The following is a 27,563-nucleotide window of genomic DNA, read 5'->3' as shown; positions in this document are numbered from 1 at the left end:
GGCAGGGAAAGTTCTGTTAAAGATTATGATTACGATGAATCTGTTAAAGAATTCAGTTTAAAGAAATTAGCAGAAGGATTGGACTTGGCAAGAAAGGTAGAAGTTATTTTACAGATAATGATCCTTCAATGGAGTGCTATGGAAAATTCACAAGAAAATTGGATATTTGTTTAGCTCCATATCATGAACTTAATAAAAAATTGTAGCATAGTTGTAGCTAAGGACTTATTACTGACTTCTTGATAACTAAACCAGCCGAAGTATGCAATGAGAATTATACAAATAAGGTCCAAGAGATTTCAAGTGATGACAACGTCCGGCCACTAGTAAATAAAGAGCATGTAAGAAATGTTTGTTTTGAAGACAGTGATTACGATTAAATTATGCACTTTATTTTATTTTGCCTAAAACATTTATGCATTATGGGCAATAAAGTTTACATACAATTTGTATTTTTATAAGTTTATACTACGTATTTTGTTTCATAGTTTATATGTTTCCTTAACTTACATGAATTACCTGAATGAAATAAAAAATTTTTTTGTTGGATATGTCATTGTTGTTTATATAATTTAAAAAAAAAAAAACGATTTCAGAACATAACCCTACTTTTTTTATGTGATCTGAGTCTCGCATAACACGATTTATATATCGCGACATTTCTGTGGAACCTAACATCTGTGTTATACGAGGGTTACCTGTGTTTACAATCTGGAAACACAGTGTGGCCGAGTTACACAATTTTCTTTTATCTTTTAACTTCCTTCCATCATAAAATTAAATTGAGTTGAGACAATATCTAAATAGTGGGAAGATGTAATCAAACCCATAACTTAAAAATGAAGGAAATTTACCTTTTCTAGATGTTTTAATTTCAAAAAAAAAAAAAAAAAGCAGGAGGCCTCTCTTAGCATATACTGTATGTCAACTCATACAGGTCATTACCTACATTTCTCTTCAATGCACCATATATCGCAAAAATTAGGTATTATACACATTCTAAAAAAAGGGCAATCTCAATTTAGAGGAGATGAAGAAACATAACAGAACAATTACATTCTTTTCTCCAACTATTGGTGAGTGATGGATATTCTAAGAAAATGGTACAAAGAATACTATTCTCTACTCCTGCTCCACAACAGATTCCTGGCATTCGCACACAGCGTCAGTTTCTATCCCTTATATTGGTAGACTTTCTCTCAAAATCGCCAATCTTCTGAAATTGCATGACATAAGAGTGGCTTTCAAGTCCACTGTGACAATACGAGCTCTGTTACATTTACCTAAGAACTGCAACCCTTTCAACAAACATCCTGGAGTTTACAATATTCCATGTTCTTGTGGCTTTGGTTAAATAGAGCAAACATTTAGAAGTTTGGAAATTAGACAAAAAGAACATATTGGAAACATTAATAATAACAACAGAGAAGACAGCTCAGGTCTAGTGTTCCACTTCTCCCACCTCACCACAATACTGAATGGAACAATAGTTCCATGCCTTACATAGAAGACAACTTCAGTGCCTGCAACATCAAAGAGGCTATGATGGTTATCCGCTCACTAGGCACCCTCAATGGAAACCAAGGAATGATTTTATGTGATATTTGGAAGTCGCTTATTAGATCTTTCATGTGACAATAACTTTTCTGCCAACTATCTTGCATACCTACTGAACAATGACTGACTGCGCCAGCTTACACACTCCACGTTTCTGTTTTTTATTTTTGTGTATACCGGTTTCTACATGTTCAGTTTTAGTTATGTAATGGTTCAGCTTTACCACTTATTGTATTTTTTTTGTTCTTCCTAACCCAGAAGAAATCACTAGCATATGTGGCAAAACTAGTCAATTTAACTATCTATATTATCACAAGCTATTAAACCCAGTGTCATCTATCATTTGTGACATTCGTTTTTAGTTGAAAAATCTACACACTCATCATGAATTTATTTATGCTTTTATTTTCATTTCATATAAACTTTATCCTACATTCTAAATTTTTTTTAAAGAAAAACAGACAATGAGCTTGTTAGAGTGTAAGGCACCACCTGATTGAGTGGATAGCATCACTGCTCTTTAACCTACAAGTCATGGATTCAAATTAGAATATGACAGATATCTGGGGATGTCTTCAGGCTGAATGGTTATTATGAGACACTGTTCTTAAATATCAGTAATAACAGCACTTTTAATGTAAAGAAGGACATGTAATATTTTGTGTGTGAGTGTATGTACGTGAGTTAGAGAGGGAGAATCCCAACTGCAAAAGAGTGCAAACCTATTGTATATTAGTAGTACCATTGGTTGAACAAGGGACAGATAACCTAGAAATCTGAATTTAGAGACAAAACACTGAACTTTTTCAAGCCATTCAGTTCTCCAATCCATAGAAGAGTGGTCTTATATTCGGAAATGAAATTCATCTATGACCTAAAGGCATTCACAAACAGACAAGCCGATTTGCACTGCTGACCTGTTGGTTGAAGAGCAGAAGCACGTAATAAAAATCTCTCCCTCTCTCTCCTCTTTTTTTTTTTTTTTTGTGCTAAAAGTGTCTCCTGTAACTATCACCCCAAGCTTGGTTAGAAAGTAAATTCTATTTGAATCTGTTTATTCATTCTTCGATTTATGGTCCATGTTTCACTTCCATACAATAAAGTTCGTTTAAACAGAACATTATATAGTCTGATTCCTGTGTGTTTTTTGTACCAGGGATGGCTTAAATATATTATTCATTATGACATTCATTTTAACAAAATTTGATATTTTAATGTAATGTATACATCTTTTTCATCTTCATATGATGTCATATCTCAGGTATTTACTGGTTCTAATATTTTATTATAAGTCACTATTTTACTTATTGGGTTTTCTCCTTTGAAAGCCATTATTTTTGTCTTTCCTTTAAATCTTCTCATATTATACTGTTCTGAAATTTAACAATTTTACCAATCTATGTAGATCACCTTCTGATGTGGCTAATAAATTTCATAATCTGCAAATAATAGTATATCTATCTTAATTTGTGGGTTTATTTGCATACCAAATGGGTAATGCTGTTTCTAGATTGTTATAATTATATATAATTATATATATATATATATATATATAAATTCAAAAGTAGAAGTGATAGAGTACATCCTTGCCATACTCTTTTTGATATGTTTTTCCATTCTGATATTTGTTCTAATTTTAATGCTAATTTGAATAGACTGTAAGAGATGGTTTGGTATATTTAGATCAGTTAATATTTTAAATAACTTTTGTTTATTAATTTTATCGAAGGCTTTTTCATAATTAGTGAAGGTCACATATGTTTCTTTTGGAATTCTCTTTGCTTTTCAATTAATATTTTTAGAGTGAAAATTGAATCTATGCAAGACAGGCCTTTCTGGAATCCATTCTGTTCTAGTAGTTTGCCCTCCACAATACTGATTAGTTTCTCTTTTTTAATATTCCAGCATATATTTTGTACCCTGCATTTAGTAGACTAATTCCCCTATAGCTGCTGCAGTCATCTTTTTTTTTTTTTTTTTTTTTAATAAATTAGGATAATCAGTGATTTTTTTTTTCCCAAGAGTTTGGGGTTTTTCCAGAAATCCAGACCATGATAAAGAATTTCAGAAGTCTTTTATTAAACTTTTCCCCTGAAATTTTGTACAATTCCATGTTTATATTGTCTTCTCCTGGTGTTTTCCTATTTTTCATCTTATTTATCATTCTGCTACTGTAATAATTTCTGTTGGATTGTTCTTTGTTGTATAACATTTTACTTCTTTATTATCATCAGTCCAAAGATTTTGAAAATAAGTTACCTATTTTTCTAAATCTATTGTTTGTATTTTTATCTTTTCATTTATTTTTTTGTTCATGTATTTTATTATTTTATAGGTTTTTGGTTGTGGCTTAGTTATATCCTTTTCTAGTTTAATTACACAATTGTTCCATTTCTTTCTCTGTTTTTTCCTTGCTTCTCATTTTGTAATTGCACTGTTTCTTTGATACTTTGTTTTTGCTTCTACTGTCTTGGAATTTAGCCATTTCTCACACCTTTTTTTTTTTGCTTTCATTATCTTTTCTATTTCTTTTTCTTCCAGTTTTGTAGTCCTCTTTTTCGATTCCATTTACTCTTTATTCCTAAGCTTTCTGTTGCTGCTTTTGTTAGGATTTATTTCAGATTTTCCCATTCCTCTTCTATGTCATTTGATGTATGTATGGTTTCGGTTTTTAAATCAGTGCATTTCTGATATTGCTGCCTTGTATGGGGGGTCTTGTAATTAAAAAGAATTTGTGACATGGTTCATAGTCATTTTCTACTTTATTTATTTTTAGCCATTTTGGTTTAAATTGAGTTTTTGCTAATAACATAAAATTATCGGTTTAATTCAAAGCCTTGATAAACTCTTACATTTGGATTAACTCAGCTAATTTAAAATTTGCAATAATGTAGTCAATAACTGACTTACATCCTCTGGCTGACCAAGCATATTTATGTATTTCTTTATGTTTAAATACTGAGTTCATTATTCTCATATTATTATAAATGACAAAATCTCACAGTTTGTGTCCATTTTGATTACATGTTTCTTCACCAAATCTTCCTATGTTTGTTTTGTATTTTCTTGGCATTTAAATTCCCTGCTAGTAGTAAATAATCCGTTTTATTTGTTTTATATATGACTTCTTGCAGTTCTTTGTAAAAGGTTTTTTTACAGTCTTCTTCTTCTCCCTCTTGTGGTGTATATGCCCCAATTATTGTTAAGTAACCTCCTAATGTTTTGAGTCTAATATCTATTAGTCTTTCGGTCCAGTAGTTATAATATATAATATTGTTCTTCACAGATTTGTGTATCATTGTAAAATCTCTCATGATATGTAACTATGTAACTTATCTTGTTCGCCATTACTTAATTTTCTAAGGGACTGCACTTACAGAAATGTCAAATTTTGTCTGTAATAATCTTATATTTGTAATAAATTAACCATAAGCCTTTGTTAAGTAATGTGGTGCATGACGTCATCGTATATGTTAACTAATGCCTAATTAGTAAGTTTAATTCTAAGAATAGTGAAGTATTCTAAGAATTGTCATATATGGCAATTTCAAAAGACGCACAAAGTATGATGTCATCATGGTCGGATGTCAACACGTGACCATATATTGAAGTTTTGAGAGACATGTGCATGTGTAGAACAGAAGTCCAAGCCTATATAAGGCGAGATGTTGAGGAGGACTTTGTCCTAGGATTTTCACCTTCTCTTTTTCACCCTTATGTGGTCTACTGTCAGGAATCAAAAGGAAGGAGCCGCACATTGCCACCATGTTAAGGGTCCTATAGGAGGAATGATCGATGATTCAGACAAGGAAGAAATTTGGCAGGAAATTAAGAACAAGCCAGCAGAAGGAAAGAAGGACAAAAGGGAGCACCTTCGTGTGAACAAAATTTCATGACAGAGATAGTGCTGAACGAGAATTGTAAGTACTTATGTATGTGATAATTCCAGACAAGATTGTACATCAAGCGTCTGTATACGGGTACAATAAGATAATGTAAATTGATATTGAAATAAGCTTACTCAAGGTATGCTTTATTGTCAGTTTGTGTATATGTGACTGACAGGATAATCTAGATTGTGATTTAGCTTTAAGGAAGTAAATTAGAACTAAGTTTGAATTAAGAAGAACTAAAAATAACAAAGAATTGTAATAGGTTGTGTATATATGTTAATGTGCATCAAACTGTAAATATTTCTTTTTGATTTAATTAAATGGTTTGTGAACAATACACTGGACTGATTCTGTCAATGCACTATCCTGAAAACTTTGAACCTGCATAAGATAAAGTTTAGGTGTTCAATAATCAAGCCATGGCTAATTAACAGTAAAGATTAACATAAGCAGGAAATGCTAACAACATCTGTTTTGTCTTTAGTTTAAAATCTTATAATTTATAATACATAGCCTAACTGAAGAAAGGAACACATGATGAAAATAGATGAAAAATTATGAAAACTCAATACATAGTCTAACTGGCACAGTCATAAAGCAAATAAATTTGTTAGTCTATAGAGCATGAGAAATAAGATCTAGTAGAAATAAATAAAGGGCAGCAGCCGACCATTTGTGCCATTTACACGAAGTTTAAGTAAAGAGCAACAAAGACAAAGAAGGTTTGTGAAATACATAATAGAAATTTAGAACACGACATCATTATCATTATACCTGCTTTTGCTCTTTCTTCCTTTTTACTCTGCTATAGATTTGTATAATATTTATTGGTTTCTTTGGTACCTTTTTGCTTTTTCTTTGTTTCTGTTATTATACATATCTTTACATTGGCTTGGTTTAGTTGCTTATCAAGTTCCTCTTCTCCATATGCGATGCTTCTTACATTCCAAATTAGTATTTTCATCATATGTTCCTTCTTCCAGTTTTGCTTATCTTTTCCCGAATCATGTCGTTTTACTTATATTACATCTGGCTTTTCTTTGGCTGAGACTTGAAAAAATATTAAATTTCCCCATGTTGTTACTAACCTTTCACTGGATAAGTTCAGTGGCAGGGTTGCTACTTAATGCCTCTGTACAGGCAGTTTTAATAGCATTTGCTCTGTTAGAGTTATACTGCCCATACCCAGTCATCGGTGCCTCATTTGTACTTTTAGAGTAGGGTGGATCATGAGTAAGTGGGTTTGCATTTGAGTGGGACAGACTGTATATTGTGCTTCACCATCCCTTCACATCCCAATAAAGGATAAAAAAGAAAAATATAATTTATTGTCAACTATAATTTAGTTAGAGATTAAAATCAGCAGAAGTGGTTTTAGTTTTGCATTACCTGGTGTAAGATCAGCTGATAAAATTTCATTCCCTACCTAAAACATATGTGACATTAAATAAATTGGTGGTGGAAACAGATGATTTGGTTCTCAGAAAATCTCAGAAGGAGAATGTAGGTTTGGATATCAGCTGTGATATCGGGAGGAAATTTAGCTTGGATTAGCTAAATCCTTAGAAATCCTAAAAGAATCCTTAGAGCTAATCCAAGCTAAATTTCCTCCCGATATCACAGCCCTATTTCAGTTCACAATGAACTCAGGCTATTTTGTTTGGCAAGGAAAATTCTACAAACAAATAGAGGGGACAGCCATGGGTTCTTCACTCTCACCACCCTTGGCCAACTTTTATATGGAGACTTCTGAAGCCTTAAACTCTGCCTCACAAAAAAACAACCATTTGGCTTCGCTATGTTGATGATGTGTTTGCTATTTGGCCACACTGCTCTGATGCACTCCTCTCCTTCCTAACACACTTAAACAACCAACACCCCAGAATCAAATTCACCCTGGAAGAAGAAAAAAGCAACTGCCTTCCTTCCTTTCTTAGACACACTAGTCACCCACCAGCCTGAAGGAACCTTGGTTTTCTCAGTCTATAGAAAACCCACCCATACAGGCAGATACATTCACCAACAATCCCACCACCCCCTCCTCGCAACAATATGGAGTCATTAAGACACTACACAACAGGGCTAAACTTATCTGTTCAAATGACAATGCCTTAACCACAGAACTAAACCACATTCTCAACACTTTCTCAGCCAATGGCTACCCCCCCCCCAAAAAAAAATCCAAAAAATACTGAAACCAGTAAACCACAACCCCCCCCCCCCCACACACACACACACAACAAGGATTACTCTAAATCCATCACCATACCCTATATCCAAGGCACCTCGGGAAAAATTACAAAAATCCTAAAAAAACATGACTTAACTTCTTGTTACAGACCATATAAAAAATTGGCATCCCTTATCCGCTCTACTAAAGACCCCCCCCCCCTCAGACCTACCTGGAGTATACCAAGTCCCCTGCAGCTGTAAGCTGTCCTACTTTGGCCAAACAGGCAGGACAGCCAATATCAGAATCTCAGAACACAAGGACTACATCCAGTTTCACCAATACAGCCACTCTGGTCTTGCTGACCATGCGCTGGATACCTGCCATACAATACGGTGGAAGAAAGCAACGATAATACACGTAGTAAATACAAATATGAAAGGCTTTTTATGGAATCAGCTTCAGCTATCCAAACCTCAACAAATTTGGCTGCATGAGACTGCCTCAAATTTGGGAAACCTACATCTGAAGACCTTCAGCCCAATCGCCCAAGAATACCAACATTGTCCGCTAGGGGGCACGAGATTTCACATCAGGACTTTAGGAGAAATAATAGCTTCCTGCTTCTTCCTCATTTACTGTTTGTTGTGCCTGCGTGCACGTGTCTTGTTCTTAAGTTTCTTAAAAATGGCAACGTGACGTTGCCGAAATACTGAAGTATATTAAAATTCATTTTAATGTATATCCAAGTTGACGTTGTAATTTCCTTAAATTATTTAGTAAAAAAACTGTGTGTGTGGGGGGGGGGGGGAGAGTTGTTTAACCAGATGATGCCCCAGCCATCATAACATTTAATCTTTTTGTACTATTAGTGTCTTCTGGTTTAAGCCAATACAAAATACAATTTGTTTAGTTCAATCTCAAACTGCTAGCCCATTCTCATTTATTCGGTATCCAGGGAGACACCTACTAACATTGCACATGACGAGAAGATAAGTACTGAACATTAGGCCAGAAGCCCTAGTCAGTTCTCAGCATCCCTTAAAAGACCATATGGAGGTCACCTTCCAGTCAGCTAGCTTTGACTCTTAGAATTCAAGGAAGTAAGAAGATATTGCCAATGTTCTGGTAAAGCTTGACCTGAGAGTATCTGTAAATGTTCTTGTGTGAGTAACTGTGCATTCATTCTTTTCCAAAATTGAAATGGATGTGCAGTATATTAGTTTTTCCAGATTTTGTCTCAGACATCTTTGGCATTGACTGATCTGATGAAAGAAAATGTGAATTGGATCTATGCATCTTTTGACTCTTACAGCAGATGCAACATGCTCAGGAGTGAGCATATATTTGAAAATTATTAAGTTTAATGAGGTGAGGTATATCTGTGAAAGATATCTAAAAATTTGTTTTAGGCTTTCTTGGCTGCTGAATATTCTTCATGCCACCATGATTGGGAAAATGTTGGAAAACAACTCGCTATTTTGGGTCCTGCAGTTGTGGTAGCTAGTACAATATACTCAGTTACATGATTCATTGTTTAAACTAACAAGGAAAGAGCTCTGTTGCAGAATCAAATGCTGCAAGTAAGAATACATTCCTGTCAGATATTTTCTATATGGAGTACATGGTCACCACTTAAGAGATTGGGGTATCAAAGGGAACTGATCATTCATATAGGTGTTATTTTCTACTATCAAATGTAACATTGAGAAGAGAGAGATAGTGAACAAATTGTTAAGTTGATGGAAACAGACGTTTGGGGTAGGCATGTGCAAGAAAGTATTACTTTCACTATTTAGGAGGAAAGATTATTGCTATAACCCACATATACTCAACAACTTTTCCTCTGATGTTAGTTTGTGCACTGCTCCACCAAGTGCAAACCCCTATTACCAAGCATAGTGGATAATTAAACTTGAAGATGATATACTCAGAGGAGATAAGGATTCAGTAATAGGTCTTCTCACAAACCACATAACCACACATGGAAGTCCACTATTCAGCAAGCAATAACTGCACCTGGAAGCAGAATGCCAGAGTTACCTTGGATGCCATACCATTACCACAGCAAGCCTTAAAACCAATTCCCTGACCATGGAAAAGGAGACTTACTATGACACTGTTCATCCTTGGGAACAAGGTAAGCCCACTAGCTGAATAATCCTAGCTGTGATACCTAGTACCATCATCTTGCCATAGTGGGGTCAGACAATGCATGAACACCATACAGATCCCCTTTTTCAGATAACCATGGGTCATACCTCATGGCAAGGCATCAATTCCAGTGATGACAGTGATGATGGTTTCAGAAAAAAAAGACTCAGAAGCAGAGGAATGAAAAGGACCAGTACCATCAGGAGGAGATCTCCTTTACCATAGGTGCTCTATACGAAGGGCTCTAAATATGTCAAACCACTCCTTGTTACGTGTCAGATTTAGAAGGGGGAGGGGATAGCTGATGGCCAAATTCTGAAATGAACAAATAAACAATGAACACGGAAATATTTATAGATAATGCAAGCAGCAGAGACTGAACATCTGCATTATGGAAGGGAGTAAAGTAGATGGTGAGAAACTGGTCATTAACTAACATAACTGATCTCTTCTATAATGAGTCATGGATTATTAAGGAAACTCTTAGGAGTTTCCTTAAAAAATCCTTACTACTACTGAATAGAGAGAACAATATTCAATGATAGTGATAAAAATTTGTAATTCTTATAGGCAGTAAATGAATTTCATTGCTGGTATGACCACTGCTCTGTTAATACTGAAGGGCAATTCCCTTCAGCAGAATGCATTTGCCATCAACTATGCTGGATTGATCCCATTTCTGCAGTGCATGAACGATACCAGCACTGTGAAATCTCAGTGATAATGGTCTTAAAAAAAAAAAAAAAAAAAAAGAGTAATAGGAAAAACACAGTAGAAAAGTAGGATGTAGGAAAGAAAACATCAGTATCGTGGAGGAATTCCAATTACAAGAACACCGACTGCTATGCACATTTATAATGGTCTTGTACATCTCTAAAGTTTATAATTTCTAAATTTTAAACTTACAATAAAATTTTTAAAAAAATTTTGAGACTGAAAAAGGAAATATACCTGGTATCAGTACTATCACTGTACTGAGATGCAGATGATGAACCAGCTTCTTCAGGCTGCATTTCTCTACAAATAAGAAAAACTTTCTTAATCCATATGCATACAAATAATAATTTATCCAAGGATAATGTTATTGCATAATGCTATTCAATAAAATTTCATGTATATACATGCATTCATACACACACAATTTTAATATGATGTAGTAATAAAAAATAAAATAAAATTAAAAAAAATTCAGTGATATATGAACTAAGCTGTAAAATAATTTTCTTACAAACAAGTGAGCAAAACCAATCCAATAAAGTACAAAATAACTTTTTAATATGAAAAATTAACATCAAATGAATAAAAATTTGGATGAAACTGTAATGCTGGTATTAAACCACATAGAATAACTTTGTAGTCAAAAATGTTTATTTAGATGCTTGATTAGTTTCATGAAAAAACTGTTTTACAACATTGGGAGATATAGTGAATAAAATAAAATATTAAGCTGCAAAACAGGTAACAATCACAATATAAATGGAATGCACACTTGTGCTATGTAGACACTTGATGGCTGGTGGGTATGCATGCTACTGGCTTCCACATGGGCTAGATGTTTTATGAGAGAGAGCAACCATACTTGATGTAGAAGGCTAGCAAAATAGTGTATTATCCAAGAATGCTGTGTTCTGTTGCACTGTTGTTCTAGATGTTTTTATAATTTCTGCTGAGTCTGAATGTTCTTTAGTAAAAGCTGTAATCTATCACCGTAGTTTGTTGCCACAATACTTTATGTGTGGTTTCTGTTTGATTGCCACCAATCCTGATTTGTGCTATCTTTTCCTCTCCACATCTCTGAAATATTCAGACATACATATCTCTCCCAATCTGCCTGTCTATCCTATGTAATACAACCTATAGGTACAGGTGATCTTATAAATACCAGGTTTCTAAAGTGGTGGATGGCAAGATTTTTGGAGGCAAACATAATGCCAACAATCATCAAGTGTTTACATAACACAAATGCACAGTCCATTGTTAGTCTCTTTTTTTTTCAAATACTGAGATTGTGATTGTTACCTGTTTTGAATCTTAATTTTTTTTTATTTTATTCACTGTAACTCCTGATGATGTGAAACAGTTTATTCACGAAACTAGGCAATTGTCTGAATAAACATTTTTTACTACAAAGTTATTTAATGTGGCATAATACCAGCATTACAATTTTATCATGTCTGCACACCACAGAATCATCCATAACAAAAATTTTGATAAACAAGTGAAGATTAATGAAATCACTCAGATGGTCATATCACAGGATAACATATAAAGTGAGTGTTCTCATTCTCTCTTTTATTAAAATTACATGTTAGAGTAAGTTATTTTATTTTTAATGACAGGGAACTGAAAACATGTCCTAAAATTAAGATGGCAAGACAGTAGAAAATTATAACATATTTATAATGTATTCTGAAAAGGCAAAATGAAATACAGAGAGGTTTTAAAATGTATGCTCAAATCTGAAACATATCTAGACTGGCAAGTAATGAGCCGCATTCATACTGGTATTACCTTCCCAGCCACCCCTTGTAATTCATTCCATTATGACACTCCAAAGGCAAAATATACTGTCTTCACATCCTTGCTACATACTCAACTTCCAAAGATTACCCTCCTCTCTCTCTCCCCATACACTTGATCAATTTTTAATTAGTTCTCCTTCCAGATGAAAGAGGTCATGTCTCCTCTTGGTGACTCAGATCACAATCTTGTGCAAATTTCAATTCACACAGAACCCCCCCCCCTTCCTCCAGTCACTTCCAAACTTGTGTCCTTTGGCACGACAAAGGTACCAAATGGAATGACCTTTGAAATTTCTTCAGACCTTTCCAGGTCTGATTATTTTCACTCCTTAGATCCAAGCATCTGCTATGAGTCAGTGGTCACAGAAATTATCTTTAGTGACATGAAAGCCTTCCTTCTCCATTCTACCCAAAATTCTCACCCACTTTCCAAGCTGGTTCAACAGAAAGTCTGGCAAAGCAGTAGAAGAAAAAAAGTCAGCTTACAACAAGAGCCACAGTCTCATATTCAGCCTGTGCTAAAGCATGCTCTAAATCCAAAACATTCATCAGCAGATATAAATCTGATTTCGTAAAGGTTAACAGAAAAAAGCATATTAGAGATAACGTGTTTCACTCCTGGATAACTACAAAGTTATTTAATGTGGCATAATACCAGCATTACAATTTTATCATGTCTGCACACCACAGAATCATCCATAACAAAAATTTTGATAAACAAGTGAAGATTAATGAAATCACTCAGATGGTCATATCACAGGATAACATATAAAGTGAGTGTTCTCATTCTCTCTTTTATTAAAATTACATGTTAGAGTAAGTTATTTTATTTTTAATGACAGGGAACTGAAAACATGTCCTAAAATTAAGATGGCAAGACAGTAGAAAATTATAACATATTTATAATGTATTCTGAAAAGGCAAAATGAAATACAGAGAGGTTTTAAAATGTATGCTCAAATCTGAAACATATCTAGACTGGCAAGTAATGAGCCGCATTCATACTGGTATTACCTTCCCAGCCACCCCTTGTAATTCATTCCATTATGACACTCCAAAGGCAAAATATACTGTCTTCACATCCTTGCTACATACTCAACTTCCAAAGATTACCCTCCTCTCTCTCTCCCCATACACTTGATCAATTTTTAATTAGTTCTCCTTCCAGATGAAAGAGGTCATGTCTCCTCTTGGTGACTCAGATCACAATCTTGTGCAAATTTCAATTCACACAGAACCCCCCCCCCCTTCCTCCAGTCACTTCCAAACTTGTGTCCTTTGGCACGACAAAGGTACCAAATGGAATGACCTTTGAAATTTCTTCAGACCTTTCCAGGTCTGATTATTTTCACTCCTTAGATCCAAGCATCTGCTATGAGTCAGTGGTCACAGAAATTATCTTTAGTGACATGAAAGCCTTCCTTCTCCATTCTACCCAAAATTCTCACCCACTTTCCAAGCTGGTTCAACAGAAAGTCTGGCAAAGCAGTAGAAGAAAAAAAGTCAGCTTACAACAAGAGCCACAGTCTCATATTCAGCCTGTGCTAAAGCATGCTCTAAATCCAAAACATTCATCAGCAGATATAAATCTGATTTCGTAAAGGTTAACAGAAAAAAGCATATTAGAGATAACGTGTTTCACTCCTGGAATCAAGAGGACTAAAAATAATGTTTTTTCTTTTTTTTTGATGCAAAACCTATAGAAAGTATAAAATAATTTGAAACATGCAAAAAACCTATTGTATGAAGGAACTTGTCACTAGCAAAACAGTACAGTACATGACAGTGAATGCCATTATATAAGCCAGCAAAGGTACTCATGAAAAAAGTTAAGCAAGTTTGAGCACGGTTAGTAGTTGGAAGAGGTTCAATCAATCGATGCTGTTGGCACACTCTCCCTCGATGAGTCTTTGGACTCCCTGGAGGTGTCGCATAATAATAATAATGAAATTATGTGCTATAATAAACTTAGTGTGAATTGGGCCTGGTCCTACAGAAAAGACCAGCACCAATTCACATAAAACCAATACTATTTTATGCTCATTACTGCAAAAAATTAAAGCTCAAAAACTTCATTGTAGCAAACTGAATTTCTTAGCAAATGACACAGCACTTAGTTGACAAAGGAAATAACAGGAAGAATACAGAGAGGGAAAAGTAAAAGACATGATTACTTTGGTAAGCAATATCAAGCAGCTGACAAATGTGGTATGCAAAAGTATGAAGGAGTTGGTGGAGGAGCATACACTGAGAAAGTAAAAAGATTTTGAGTCTACTACTCTGCTATAATAGACATGAGCTGAGCAGAAGGACCATGATTGAGAATGAGTCAATTTTATTGTATTTTACACTACATAAGTCATGTCCTGTTCCTTCCTCCACAACCATCATCATCAATTTCCTGATATGTACCCTCAACGGGTGTTCGAGTTACTATGACAGTACTACATGATCTCCTGTAAAAAAAGTTTCCTCCAAATCATTCTGTTAATTTCCCCAACCATTCCTTAGAAAATCAGCCATATATCATTTTTGATGAATACTGAGCAGGTGAACTGAGTTATCTAATTTTAGTCAAACAATGGTACTACACATCTGGTTTACCTTTCAAGGGTGGCACATTAAAAAATATTATATATCATCATCAATTTCCAAATATGTACCCTCAAGGATATGTATAGGCTATTACCATAGTACAATGGTGTCCAAAAGCAAGAATGAACTACACTTTTACCTGTATATGAAAAAATTTTCATGACTACAGACAAATGTGATTTATTGCCAGTATACTAAAAAATAGTGTTATAAATTTCATACAAATTAAATTACAAGACATTTTTGGCAAAAGTTACAAATTTTGTAAGGACGTGAATAAGGAATTAATGTACAATGCTTACAGAAAACTATGCAGAGAGAAGTTTTAGTATGGAATATGTCCATTCCGAATTGCAGTGCATCTCTCACAACATCATACCATGCTTAGCACCAAATGATTCAGAAGTTTTTGAGGCAAACTGGCCTACTCCTCCTTCAGAGCAAGGATATGGTCTTGTTTGTTTTCAGGGGGAAATTTCGAGTAGCAATGCATCTCCCTGCTGCATTCTAAATGTGTTCTACGAGACTGAGATCTGGGGAGTGTGTATGATGTGGTGTGACACTGTCATCCATAAAAATGAATTCTTTGCCTTCAGCACCACAAAACAATCAAACATGACATTGAAGAACTTCGTTACAATATCATTCATTAGTCATAGTCCCTTTTTCCAGCAATTGTAGCTCAGTGTGACCATTAAGCATAATGCCTCCTCACAGAATGATCACAGCACTATCGTATTTATCCCCTTTCAAGAACATTCTTGAAAATTGTGAGCAGTACCACTTTCACGCCAGATCAAGTGTCATTTAGAATTGGAGAAAAGACTAAAACAACTCTCATCTGTAAAGAGTAGATTAACTCATTGGTGTCTTGTCCAATTTTTATGGATACAACACCACTGAAAACTTGCTCTACAATGAGCTTTGGATAAAGGGATGCAGACTACAGGCCTTGAGGCATATAGGCATACTTGTCATAGACATCTTGCTACACCTTGTCAAGATATCTGTGCTTGAATGGAGCCAACCTGCAAGCTGACCTGCCATGGTGCATTGTTTTGCTGTTATAACCAAAACTCTGTCTTCATGCTCTGTGGTAGAGTGAGGGCAACCTCTTAGCAAATGTCTGGAACACATTCCATTAGTTTGAAACACTTCTCAGAGCCTAGATACAATACTATGTGGGATTCCAAACTTTCTGGCAATATCAGTAATTTTGCAGCCTTATTCAAGCTTTTCAATAATTCTTCTGTGTAAAATCATCTAATGATGTCTTTGAGACATTACAAGACATCCAAGTTTGCAACTTTATTCCTTCACAAAAAGGGCTTCCTTTAAACACAATTTGCTTAGCACACAGTCTTCTGCCTTTTATCCTGTTGAGTGCTACCATGTGACTCCCTTTACATGCAATTTAAAAATTTGAATGTGTACATGCTTTCTACTCGAAATCCTCAGTTATTGAAATTGCAACAAGCCAATAATTAAGTTTACTGTGATATTCACTGCAACACAGAATGTTAGAACTCTTTCAAATTGGAAAGACACAAGGCATTATAAAAAAAATAAATGGGAGAGTATGGAGAATAGGCATTTTTAGGAATAAGTGAGTAGATAGACAGGTTTTGGAAGAGTGAGAGGTGCAGATGGATATTAAATATTGTATTCAGGATGAGATGAAATTATGAAATAGGTGTGGCACTTTTTATTTAGCACAGAGACAAGTAAAAGCTTGATAAATTAGACCCCATGAGCGATTATATTCAAGATGCATAAAATTAACCATAATACAAGTTTATGCACTAACAAATTGAGAAGGATCTCAAAGAGAAGGAGAGTTTTTATGATAAGGTACAGAAATGTATAGAGCAATTACCATAGCATGATACAATTATTCTTATGGGTGGCATAAATGCTAAAGTTGGCAAAAGAAATAATAAAGATGAAAGAGCAGATGCTTCACACCACATGCTTCATTACCTAATGAAGCATGTGGTTGAAGAATTGAGAATGGTGACGTACTGGTGGCATTTGTGAAATGAATAATTTTGTAATAGGAGGAAACTTATTTAAACATAAAGACACACATAAAATGACCTGGATATCACCAGATGGAAAAACCCAAACCCAAATTAATTGCAGTATAATCAAGGGTAATTTTAGGAGTTTGCTCTTAGATGTTAAAATAAAGCAAGGAGTTGATGTATATCTAATCATTACTTAGTAACAGCAAAAATTAAATTAAAACTGCATTGGATTAAAAAAAAATTAGAAATCAGAACAGAAGGATAAAATATGTCTAAATTAAAAATGAATGAAATTAAGAAAATGTTTCTATTATGATAAAAAAGTAATTCCACATTTTTAAAAATGAGAAGCTAGAAGATAAAAAAGTAGAAAGCCCAGAAGATATGATTGAAAAGCAATGGAAGAAATTTTTAAATGGTATATAATGAGGTTGCAGGAGACATTTTGGGTGCTAAGAAGGGAGAAAAGAACAAGGATTGGTTATCAGACAAGACCTGGAAACTCACAGAAGAACGGCATAAAGTTAAAATGTTTGAAAATGCTAACAATTCATTTCAGCAATTACAGAGAGAAAGACAAGTTAGTTAAAAGATCTTTTGCAGAAGCACAAAAGGCTGCAACATTAGGGGACACTGGAAGACTTATGAGATGACAAGGAAAATATTCTCTGAAGAAAAAAAGTAGTAAATGCTATAAGAGATAAAGATGGTTTGCTGCTAACTGGAGAGAATAAGATTGCTAGAAGATGAAAAGAACACCTTCATAAGATTTTAAAACTCAATTCTAACTACTGACTTACAAATAAAAAGTAGAACTATCAATTTTTCTTTATAATGATCAAGTTTACCCCATATAATTGTAGTGTTTTGAAAAGCTTTTCTTTTGTATGTATTTTCCAGATCTATAAAATTTAAGTACAGATTCTTGTTATATTCCCATGATTTCTCAATTATTTATTGTAAAGTGAAATCTGATCTTAACGACCACTATTTGGCCTGAATCCAACTTGTTCTTCTCCCAATATCTCCTCCAGTTTTCCTAAGTCTCTTTTCAAGAATGCTTGCCTTTAAGAGTAGAGTTTTTATAGATGGGAACTATGAAAGCTCTACTCCAATCATCTGGAATCTGACCAGGCCCTCTGATTATGCAGTATAACCACTGCAAAATTTTTATGCCTCCATATTTGAGCATGTCTGGTGTCAAATATCATCTACTCCAGCTGTCTTTCCATATTTCAAGTTTATGATAGCTTTTCCTTTCTCATTACCAAGAGTGAATGGTTTGTGGTATGAGGACGAGAATGGAGAGAATGTTTGTCGAAAATGTTTGTTAGCAAATGCAAGAAATGTGAGTCATGTCAGGAGTGGAAGAATGAAGTGACTGACATTAAGGATATATAAGTCAGGATTGTGGAAGTTGATTGATTGATTTGGGGTTTTATGGTGCAAGGACAGCAAAGGTCATACTGTACTAGGACACAGGTTACAGCAGCACAGAGGGTGTTGATAGGTAAATAAATAGTTAAAAGGAGATAAATTAGTGAATAATATAAAATATATGTACAAAGTTATAAGTTATAAGAAGACAAATGAGTAAATAAAATTTATATAATATACAAGTTTAGTATCTACAATGCAGTATCTAAATATAAACAAATTTTTAATCAAATGACTTAGAATAAATTAATGTTTCGTAAAAATTTAAACATGTTATACAATTTGTCTGAGTCTGATAACAGCTGCCCGAGTGTATAGGGCTCAGCCAAATAAGTAAAAATGTATTTTTTTTCACGTGTGTGAATTGCTCCCATTCCACCAAAATATGATTAATGGTGAGATAGGTGTTGCATTTTTCACACATAGGAGAGCATTCAGCCTTCCATAATAACAATGTGTGAGATGACTGTAACCTATTCAGAGCCTAGCAAGAACAACTTCCTCTCTTCTATTCCTAGGCTGACTAGACCACCAATGCTTAATTTCAGTCTTAATCTCATGCAATTTGTTCGTCAGTCCCTCCTGCCAGAAATATTGCCATTGGGCAACTAACTTTGATTTTATAACCTGGGTGTAGTCAGTACAAGGGAGAGTCAAACAGTATGCTGATCTAGCAGCTGCATCTGCAGTGTCATTCTGATGTGGCTGGGAATCCAACACAACCAAACATCAAAAGGGTCTTTATTTTGTACAAGAATTTAAGCACCTCAACAAAGCACTGAATGTGGTTATACACAGGAGAGGAGTTCTTTACAGGATAGCCTGTAAAGAACTCAAAGAATCTATAAGTTACACACTTTTGGTAGGAGTTTTCTTCCACATGGACATCCATGTAAGAAGACAAGGTTCCTAAGAGGAAAATGATCATTTCCATATATGTTTTCATCAACATCCCATGTGAGCAGTGGAGCAGACTGTATGATTAATTGCAGAAAAAGAATGGGTAGGATTATGGAAGAAGGTATTTACTCAGTTATTAATAAGGGAAAGGTCATGGTTGTTGAGCATTCATTCAATGATATGACTTCGTCTATTTGTGTTGGCGCTATCCCACAGAGAGTTATGTCCATTAAAGTCACCCATTTGGAGTATAGGCTGAGGCAGTTGTATTGTGAGATTAGCGAGTTCCGTTTCATTTAATTCTGAACCCGATGGTAAATATACTGAGCATACTGTGATTAGAACCCCACAGTTAGGCAAATCGCTACTATTTCCAGAGTAGTATTAAGCTGAACATGATGGAAAGGATTATGACAGTCCATGAGAATACTCCACCACGTGTAGGGGGCCATCTCCAGCTATGTCCTTGCATAAAAGAGTGAAATTTCTGAAGGTTCTTACTGGATTTTAAATAAGTCTCCTGCAAGAAATCAAGAAAAAAGTTTGTGTTTCTGCAGCAGGTGCTTGATGTCATCGATATTCTGGCAATACTCACGACAGTTCCATTGTAAAAATTTACCTATTGATTACACTTCGTAGACTCGTCTGGTTTCTAGGCTGTTGAGTACTTGCCCTTATCAAGTTTGTATTTCTCATTAGATTTTGGGAAGTATGACCAACCAGTGTCCATGTCTTCCTCTGAAAAAATATCCAATATATCTTTGGATGTATCAGGATCACTGGGTAAGTTCAAGATGCTTTCAGAGGGTGCTGAAGTATCCATTTTTTCTATGGAAGGATTTGGTGGTTTGTCTTGAGATACCCTTGCCATAATTTTTTTCACTAGTGGGTTCAAATTGAATGGAACCATTTTTTGTAGTGGAATTGTACATTATGCGATTGATGCACTCAACAGAGAGACGCTCGCAATCATAAAGTTCAGGTATGGTGAAATTATCAAATGGTGGAATAGACATATGAATATGAGTTGCTGTTGACATTTTCTTAATTGTCATCTCAGCATAAGAGGATCTTGGAGCAGGTGTGGTGGTGGCTAACTTTCTTTTTGCATCCTGATTTCTTTTTCAATTTTCCACTCCTGATATGTACGGGAGTATGCTGGATGATCTCTGTGAGAGTTTGCACATTTAACTTTTCTTCATGAAGCAAAATTGGTTATCATGCTCTTTATTACCACATCAGGCACAGGTGTGGACAGTTTTGGGCATGTCCATATTTCTGGCATTGCAAGCAACTTAGTGGATTAGAGATGTACAATCTAACAGAACAACTGAGATACCCTGCTTTAACAGATGTGGTATGCTTAGAAATATCACAGGTAAGCATAATATTTCAGGTTGGATCCATCCCTATAGATCAGGATGCCCCCACATACTTGTCATCCCCTGATCTTGCAAGCACTGAACATATCTCCTCATCAGGAACACCTAGGAGATCAATTCTGAGATCACTCCTGTGCCGGAATTGAGTGTTTTATGGGGTGTTTAATAGTTTAATATGTTTAATAACTATAATAGTTTTTTCTATTATAGTTAATATAGTTTAATATTATAGTTTTATTACAGTGTCAGGACCATCTGTGTCTAGAAAGTCTTGCAGTCATGACTCATCACTCTTCCAATTGTGATCTATGGAAGGTGCAAAAGTGAAGCGGACATAAAGCGAACCTGTATTTGTCTTCTTGACTGGGAAAAAAAAAATTTATAGGTGCATGCTTCAAAGTGAAATATATAATTATTTTGTGAACAATTGGCAAATAAACTGTAATCAGTAAAATCTGTAGTTGGAAATGTTGACTAAATAATTGGAATAGTTGGCCAAGTGGTAAATGTACCCACTCTACCACTTGGTTAATTAACTATGTATTTTACTTCAGGAGCATGTATACATTTTTTTCTCCAGTCAAGAAGACAAATATCAAATTTAAAATTTCTTCGTTTCATAAGATACTAGTATTTTGATGTTGAAAGTTTTTCCACTTGGTTATATTATAAATTAAAGCTACCAAGAAATTATATCCTTGGTTTAATCCTTTATCCAAGTATAAGCAAACAAAGTTTGCACGTGAAGTAACTTCATGACTGGGCAACTCTTATATAGAGGCTGATGACTTCATATTACTTGCCTTAGTATCCCATAATGCATCATAAAGCACATATCCTTATGGAACATATTCTAACTTGCATTATGAGATACTAAGGCAAGTGATGTGAAGTCATTAGCCTCTATATAAGAGTTGCCCAGTTGTGAAGTTCTTCACGCACAAACTTTGTTTGCTTACACTTGGATAAAGGATTAAACCAAAAATATAATTTCTTGGCACCTTTAAATTATATGAGTATTTTGAAATAAGGTGAAGATTAGTTTTCAAGTCACAGATGGGAATTTTTCCTTAAGTAGACTTATATCAAGTGTAAGCCAACAAAGTTTGCACCTGAAGTATCTTCAGGACTGAGGCAACTCGTGGTAAAGGTGGGCCAAGCTCTCATCACTCCTTGTCTCAGTATCTCCCATAATGCAAAGCACATCTCCTTGCAGACATGTATATAATGCTATGCATTAAGGGAAGAACCACTGCCCAAACCAGTTTCGACCTTTAATGAGGTCTCGTCAGTGGGAGCCAGACCCAGACTAAGGCAGAAGCAATGGAGAAGTCATATTTACCTATACGAATTGGCAAAAGGTGTACCACCTTATTATTTAATTACTCTGGATTTAGAGAAAGATGTTGGAAGTTTTTCCCCACTTGGTTAGACTATAATAAATTAAGTTTAATCCTTTATCCAAGTGTAAGCAAACAAAGTTTGCACCTGAAGTATCTTCAGGACTGAGGCAACTACTTGTGGTAAATGTGGAACATTAAACTAAATTTATTATAGTCTAACCAAATGGAAAAAAAACTTCCAACAGATTTATATCATGAAAGGATTTATGTAATTTCACCATAATTTTCTTTAATATAATTACTCAGAGGTGGGCATATAGTCTTACACTATCTTTGTAAAACAACAATAGCTTTCAAAATCTGTTTACTATGCAGGAAAAATGGAGTCAGTTCCAACATATACATATTTTTAGTAGTCCATATATTCAGGGGGGGGGGTCTAGAGTCGAAAGGTTTTAGTCTGCTAGTCACTTCCGCAGGCCTAGAAGTAACCTTCTTAAGGAGCCTTTGGAGTGTTCTGATTTGGGAGTTGATGGGATCATATTCAATAGGGAGGTGGGTAGACCGATCTAACTACCCACCAGCTCCACTCTACAACTTCTTAACATACTTAAACAATCAACACTCTAGAATCCAGTTCACCTTGGAAAAGGAAAACAACAACAGTTTCCCCTTTCCTAGACACTCTGATTAACGCCAGCCTGATGGATCCCTGGCTTTCTCTGTTTACAGACAACCAACCCATACTGGTAGATACATTCACCAGCAATCTTCCCCTCCCCCACACACAACAATATGGGATTATAAAAACCCTATACAACAGGGCTAAATTAATCTGTTCAGATAACAATGCCTACTGAACTACTGAATAACTACTGAACTTAACCATATCCTTAACACCGTCTTAGCCAATGGCTACAACCCCCCCCCCCCCCAAAAAAATATCCAGAAAATATTAAAACCAGTAAACCACAACTCCCCCCCCCCCTTCATAACAGAGGTTACACTAAATCTATCACCATTCCTTATACCTGGGGCATGTCTGAAAAGCTAAAAAAAATCCTAAAGAAATATGACCTGATGACCTGTTACAAACCATGTAAGAAATTGGCATCCCTTATCTGCTTCCACCAAAGACCAGCTACTTCCCCTAGACCTGCCATGAAGTATACCAGGTCCCTTGTAGTTGTAAACTGTCCTACTACAGCCAAAACAGGCAGGACAGCTAATATCAGGTCATCTGAACACAAAGACTACATCTGGTTTCACCAAGCTCTAGATACCCACCGCAGAATACGCTGGAAGAAAACTACTTTACTACACCACAGCAAATATAAGTATGAAATATTATTCCTGGAATCTCAGGAATCAGGCTTCAATATGTTTGTCTCAGCTCTAAAAAACCTTCCCAAACCTCAACAAATTTGGGTGCATGAGACTGCCTCAAATTTGGGAAGCTTGCATCCTAAGAACATAAGCCCAACATCCAAGACAACCCAATTTAGCCTGCTAGGAGTCACCATTAGGACTCTAGGACCAACTTCAGTTGATTCATCAGCCTCATTTGCTCATTGTTGGTGCCTACATGCACATATCATATTTTTATGTTCCCAGAAGATGCAATGTAACATTGTCGAAATATAGGAAGATATGGATCATCATCATCAAATTCCTGCCATGTACAGGATATGTACATGGCAGTACTACATGAAAAAAATTACATAAGTACTAACTTCCTATCTACAATTTTGCTCCAAATCAGTCTTTACTTGTCAAGACTCCAACATTATCAGATCTTATATTTCTATTTTCTAAGGTACTTTGTACTGTATCAATCCACCTATATCTTAGTCTTCCTCTGGATCGTTTTGCTGCCAACCTGGCAGAGAACACTTGTTTTGCTAATCTTTCCTCTCCCATTCTATTTAAGTGACCATACCACCTGCGATTAGCTCTGCTAACGCATTCCTGGATGCTGACAATGTCAAGTTCTTTCCTAATATCCTCATTTTTAATATGATATTGCCATTGATGCCATCTGTTCACGCCTCTAATCTTTCTCAGGACTCTCATATCTGCGGTCTCTAGTCTTTGGTCAAGTGTTTTACTTCTGACCCAGCTCTCAGATCCATAAGTTAAAACTAGTTTGAACACTGTCTTGTATGCAGCTAATTTAGTGTTCCGACTAATTTCTCTCTTATTCCATATGAATTTATTCAATTGACTTCCCACCATACCAGCTTTGCTGATTCTGTTGTCTATTTCTATATTTAATTTACCATCTTCAGTAAAAATCGTGCCTAAGTAGCTGAAATGTTTTACTTGTTCCACAGGTTCTCCATTCACAACACAGTTGACATTTTCAATGATTCTGCCTATTTTCATTGTCTTTGTCTTTTTATTGCTGACCTTCATACCATATCTATTACAACAGCTATTCAATTTAGTCAGAGAATCTTGCAGACTTGTAGCAGATTTATTTAGAAGTATAACATCATCTGCATAAAGCAAAGAGCTGACATTAACATCTCCAATTTTGATATCATGTTTAATACCACTTTCCTTAATAATGTGATCCATATAGATAATGAATAACAGAGGGGATAATGTACATCCTTGTCTCACACCAGATTTAACATTAAACCACCTTCCTGTACTTCCTTCAATTCTAACTGCTGATTTACAACTCAAATAAAGACTAAGTATTGCTTGATATAATGCCCCATTGACACCATATAACTGTAGCGTATTGAATAGCTTCTCTCTTGGCACCTTGTCACAGGCCTTTTCCAAATCGACAAAACTTAAATACAGATCTCTGTTATATTCCGATGCTTTCTCGACTATTTGTCGTAAAGTGAAGATCTGATCCTGACACCTCTATCTGGCCTGAATCCAGCTTGTTCTTCACCAAGCTTTTCTTCCACAATTCTTCTCAACCGTTTCTCAAGTATACTTGCATAGATCTTGCCAGGAACACTCAGTAGGGAAATACCTCTGTAATTCTCACATTCAGTTTTATTTCCCTTTTCATATATGGGTACTACGAGAGTTCTACTCCAATCATCGGGAATTCGTCCCTCTGTCCAGGTTTTCTGAACTATGCAGTGCAGCCACTGTAAGACTCTTATACCACCATACTTCAGCATTTCTGGTCGAATATCATCTACTCCTGCTGCCTTTCCACATTTCAAGCCTTTGATGGCTTTTTCTACTTCAAGTATTTATATGTATTCCTGACTGCATGCCTAGTCAGTGTTTTTTACCACTGTACTGTCATCACTGATTGTTTCATTTAGCAGTTTTTCAAAGTAATTACTCCATACTTCAAGGATATCTTTTTCTCCCATTTTTCATGTCACCTTTATCATCTCTAACTCCTTTTACAGCACTCTTTCCTCCATTCCTAAGCTTCTTCAACAACCTCCAAAATATTTTGCCACCTTCTTGATATTTATTTTCTATATTCTTGCCAAAGTCCTCCCATGACTTTTGTTTAGCTAGTTTTACACAGTGTTTAGCATTCTTGCATTTGTCTCTGTATTCTCTAAGAGCACAAGCTGACTTATTTGCCAGGAACTTTTGATATGCTTTCTTCTTTTCCTTCACTGCCTCTTTAACTTCCTGTGTCCACCATGGAGTTCTGATTTTTCTCTCCTTGCAGACAACCTCACCACATGCCTCTTAGGCAGAATCAATCAATCAATGTTTTCTTCAGAGTTTGCCAGTGAATCTCTAAGGTTTGATTCCTGTTCTCAAACTCTTTCATTTTTTCTTCATTAATCTTTTTGTATTTTAGTCTACAGTTCACATCTGAGAGCTGCTCAACTTTTATTTACTTTAAAACTTTCTTACATGTCATTCTTTTAAATATGAAATTCAATTTTATTCTGCTCAAGACTAAATAGTGATCACTTCCAATTTCAAATTCTCTGTACCTCTGGTGTCCTGCACCAGGGAGAAAACATCACTATCAACAATAACATAGTCAATGAAACTTTTCTTATTCCTTGCCTCTTCTCTCCATGTGAATTTGTGCACATTTTTATGTTGGAACATGGTGTTAGTAATAACCAGTCCATGTCCAGAGCAGAAATCCAACAGATATTTGCCATTATTATTAGCTTTGCTCTTTTCTCCAAATTTTAACAAAATATTTTTGTATGTCTCACAATCATTTCCTACTCTGCTATTCAGATCCCCAACAAGGAACAACTTTTCCTTTTTCATTGTGTCAGTTGCTTTTTCTAAAGCGTCAAAAAATTCCTCCACTTCTATCTTAGTAGAACCTTCTGTGGGACCATAGGCACAAATAAGTCTCATTGTCCAGTTCCCCATTCTCATATTTGCTCACATTACTCTACTTGAGACTGACTGCCATTCAAGAAGATTAGCCTCGTATTTTGTGTTGAATACTATGGCTACTCCTTCTTTTCCTTGATTGTCATTGCCTGAATATAACATTTTGTATTTATTGCTCAGAAAGATCTCACTAGTTTTGTCTTTTTTGTTTCAGTCACCCCTATTATGTCAATCTGGTACTTATTTAATTCCTCAGCTAGCTCCATTTCTTTGCCATTCAGGCTTCTTATGTTGATAGTACCGATCTTTAACTGTGGTGATGTTGAGTTGGGGTTTGTTTTCAGATTTGTTCCTGTAGCTGACTTTTCGCTGTTCACTCTGGTTCCCCTGGCGAAAACAACGGGGGGCCTGCTTAATCGGGAAACACCCCAGCCGGCATGAAATTTTGTCATGTCATTCCATCATTTTTTATTTTGGTTTAACCAATAAGAATACAATTTGGTCGGCTAAATCCCAAATTGTTAGCCCATCCTTGTTCATTCGGTATCCAAGTAGATACCCAACAGGGTGCGCCACGAGAAGGTGAAAATTGGGCATTAGGTCAGAAGCCCTGGTCGGTTCTCTGCATTCCTTTAAAGGCTATGTGGAGGTCTCCTCTCTGTTATACAGCTTTGACCCTTAAGCACTCCAAAGTTCTTTAAATTAATATTTTAGTATATGTTTGCATTTCCTAAAAAATTTAAAGTCATTTTAAGAAATAAACAGAAATTAGGGACCTCACCAATCAGTAAAATACACATTAATTTCACTTTACACACAATAAAAATATTATATAAAAGTTAAATAAAATCTAATTAAAGAAATAATACAGAAATAAAGAAACTAACTATAATGTCTAAAATATGTCTTATTCTGCATTTTTCATATACATGTATCATTACAATATTACTTCCATTTTCTTGTGAAGAATTTTCCCTGTGATAAACTGTCTGCAATGAATTGTGTGGACAAGTTTTCCTCTATAGTTTCTGTCCATCAATCATTTCTCATCTGTCTAAGATGTGATGAGTCCCCTGATTATGGGCTTTAGGCAATTTAATGCAGCTGGCTTGCTATTCCTTTGTTGCACCCTTTAAGGATAAGAATTTTATGTCTGTAGAATAGTGGTCATGGAGCAAGTTTGCATGTTCTGAGGGACGAAAAACAGCAGGAGAAAAAATATCTCTGTACGAGACCAGCTAACATATTATTTGATTACAAAGACCTGATAAAGGTTCCTGA

General features: G+C 35.3%; 1 protein-coding gene across 4 annotated transcripts in view; it reads right to left on the bottom strand.

Moving 5' to 3' along the window:
- Positions 1-27,563, bottom strand: part of LOC150098793 (uncharacterized) — a 327,468-nt gene that overhangs the window by 143,343 nt on the left and 156,562 nt on the right. For all 4 annotated transcript variants that reach the window (XM_090405506.1, XM_090405507.1, XM_090405504.1 and 1 more), the window contains exon 10: positions 10,726-10,791. In XM_090405506.1, coding sequence (XP_090261632.1) covers positions 10,726-10,791 — 66 coding nt within the window. The remainder of the gene's footprint in view (positions 1-10,725; positions 10,792-27,563) is intronic.

The sequence above is a fragment of the Typopeltis vanoorti genome, chromosome 15 (assembly GCF_054136105.1).
Source record: "Typopeltis vanoorti isolate ZY-2024b chromosome 15, IOZ_Tvanoo_1.0, whole genome shotgun sequence".
Classification (NCBI taxonomy): Eukaryota; Metazoa; Arthropoda; class Arachnida; order Uropygi; family Thelyphonidae; genus Typopeltis; species Typopeltis vanoorti.
This window is presented reverse-complemented; position numbering and strand designations above follow the sequence as displayed.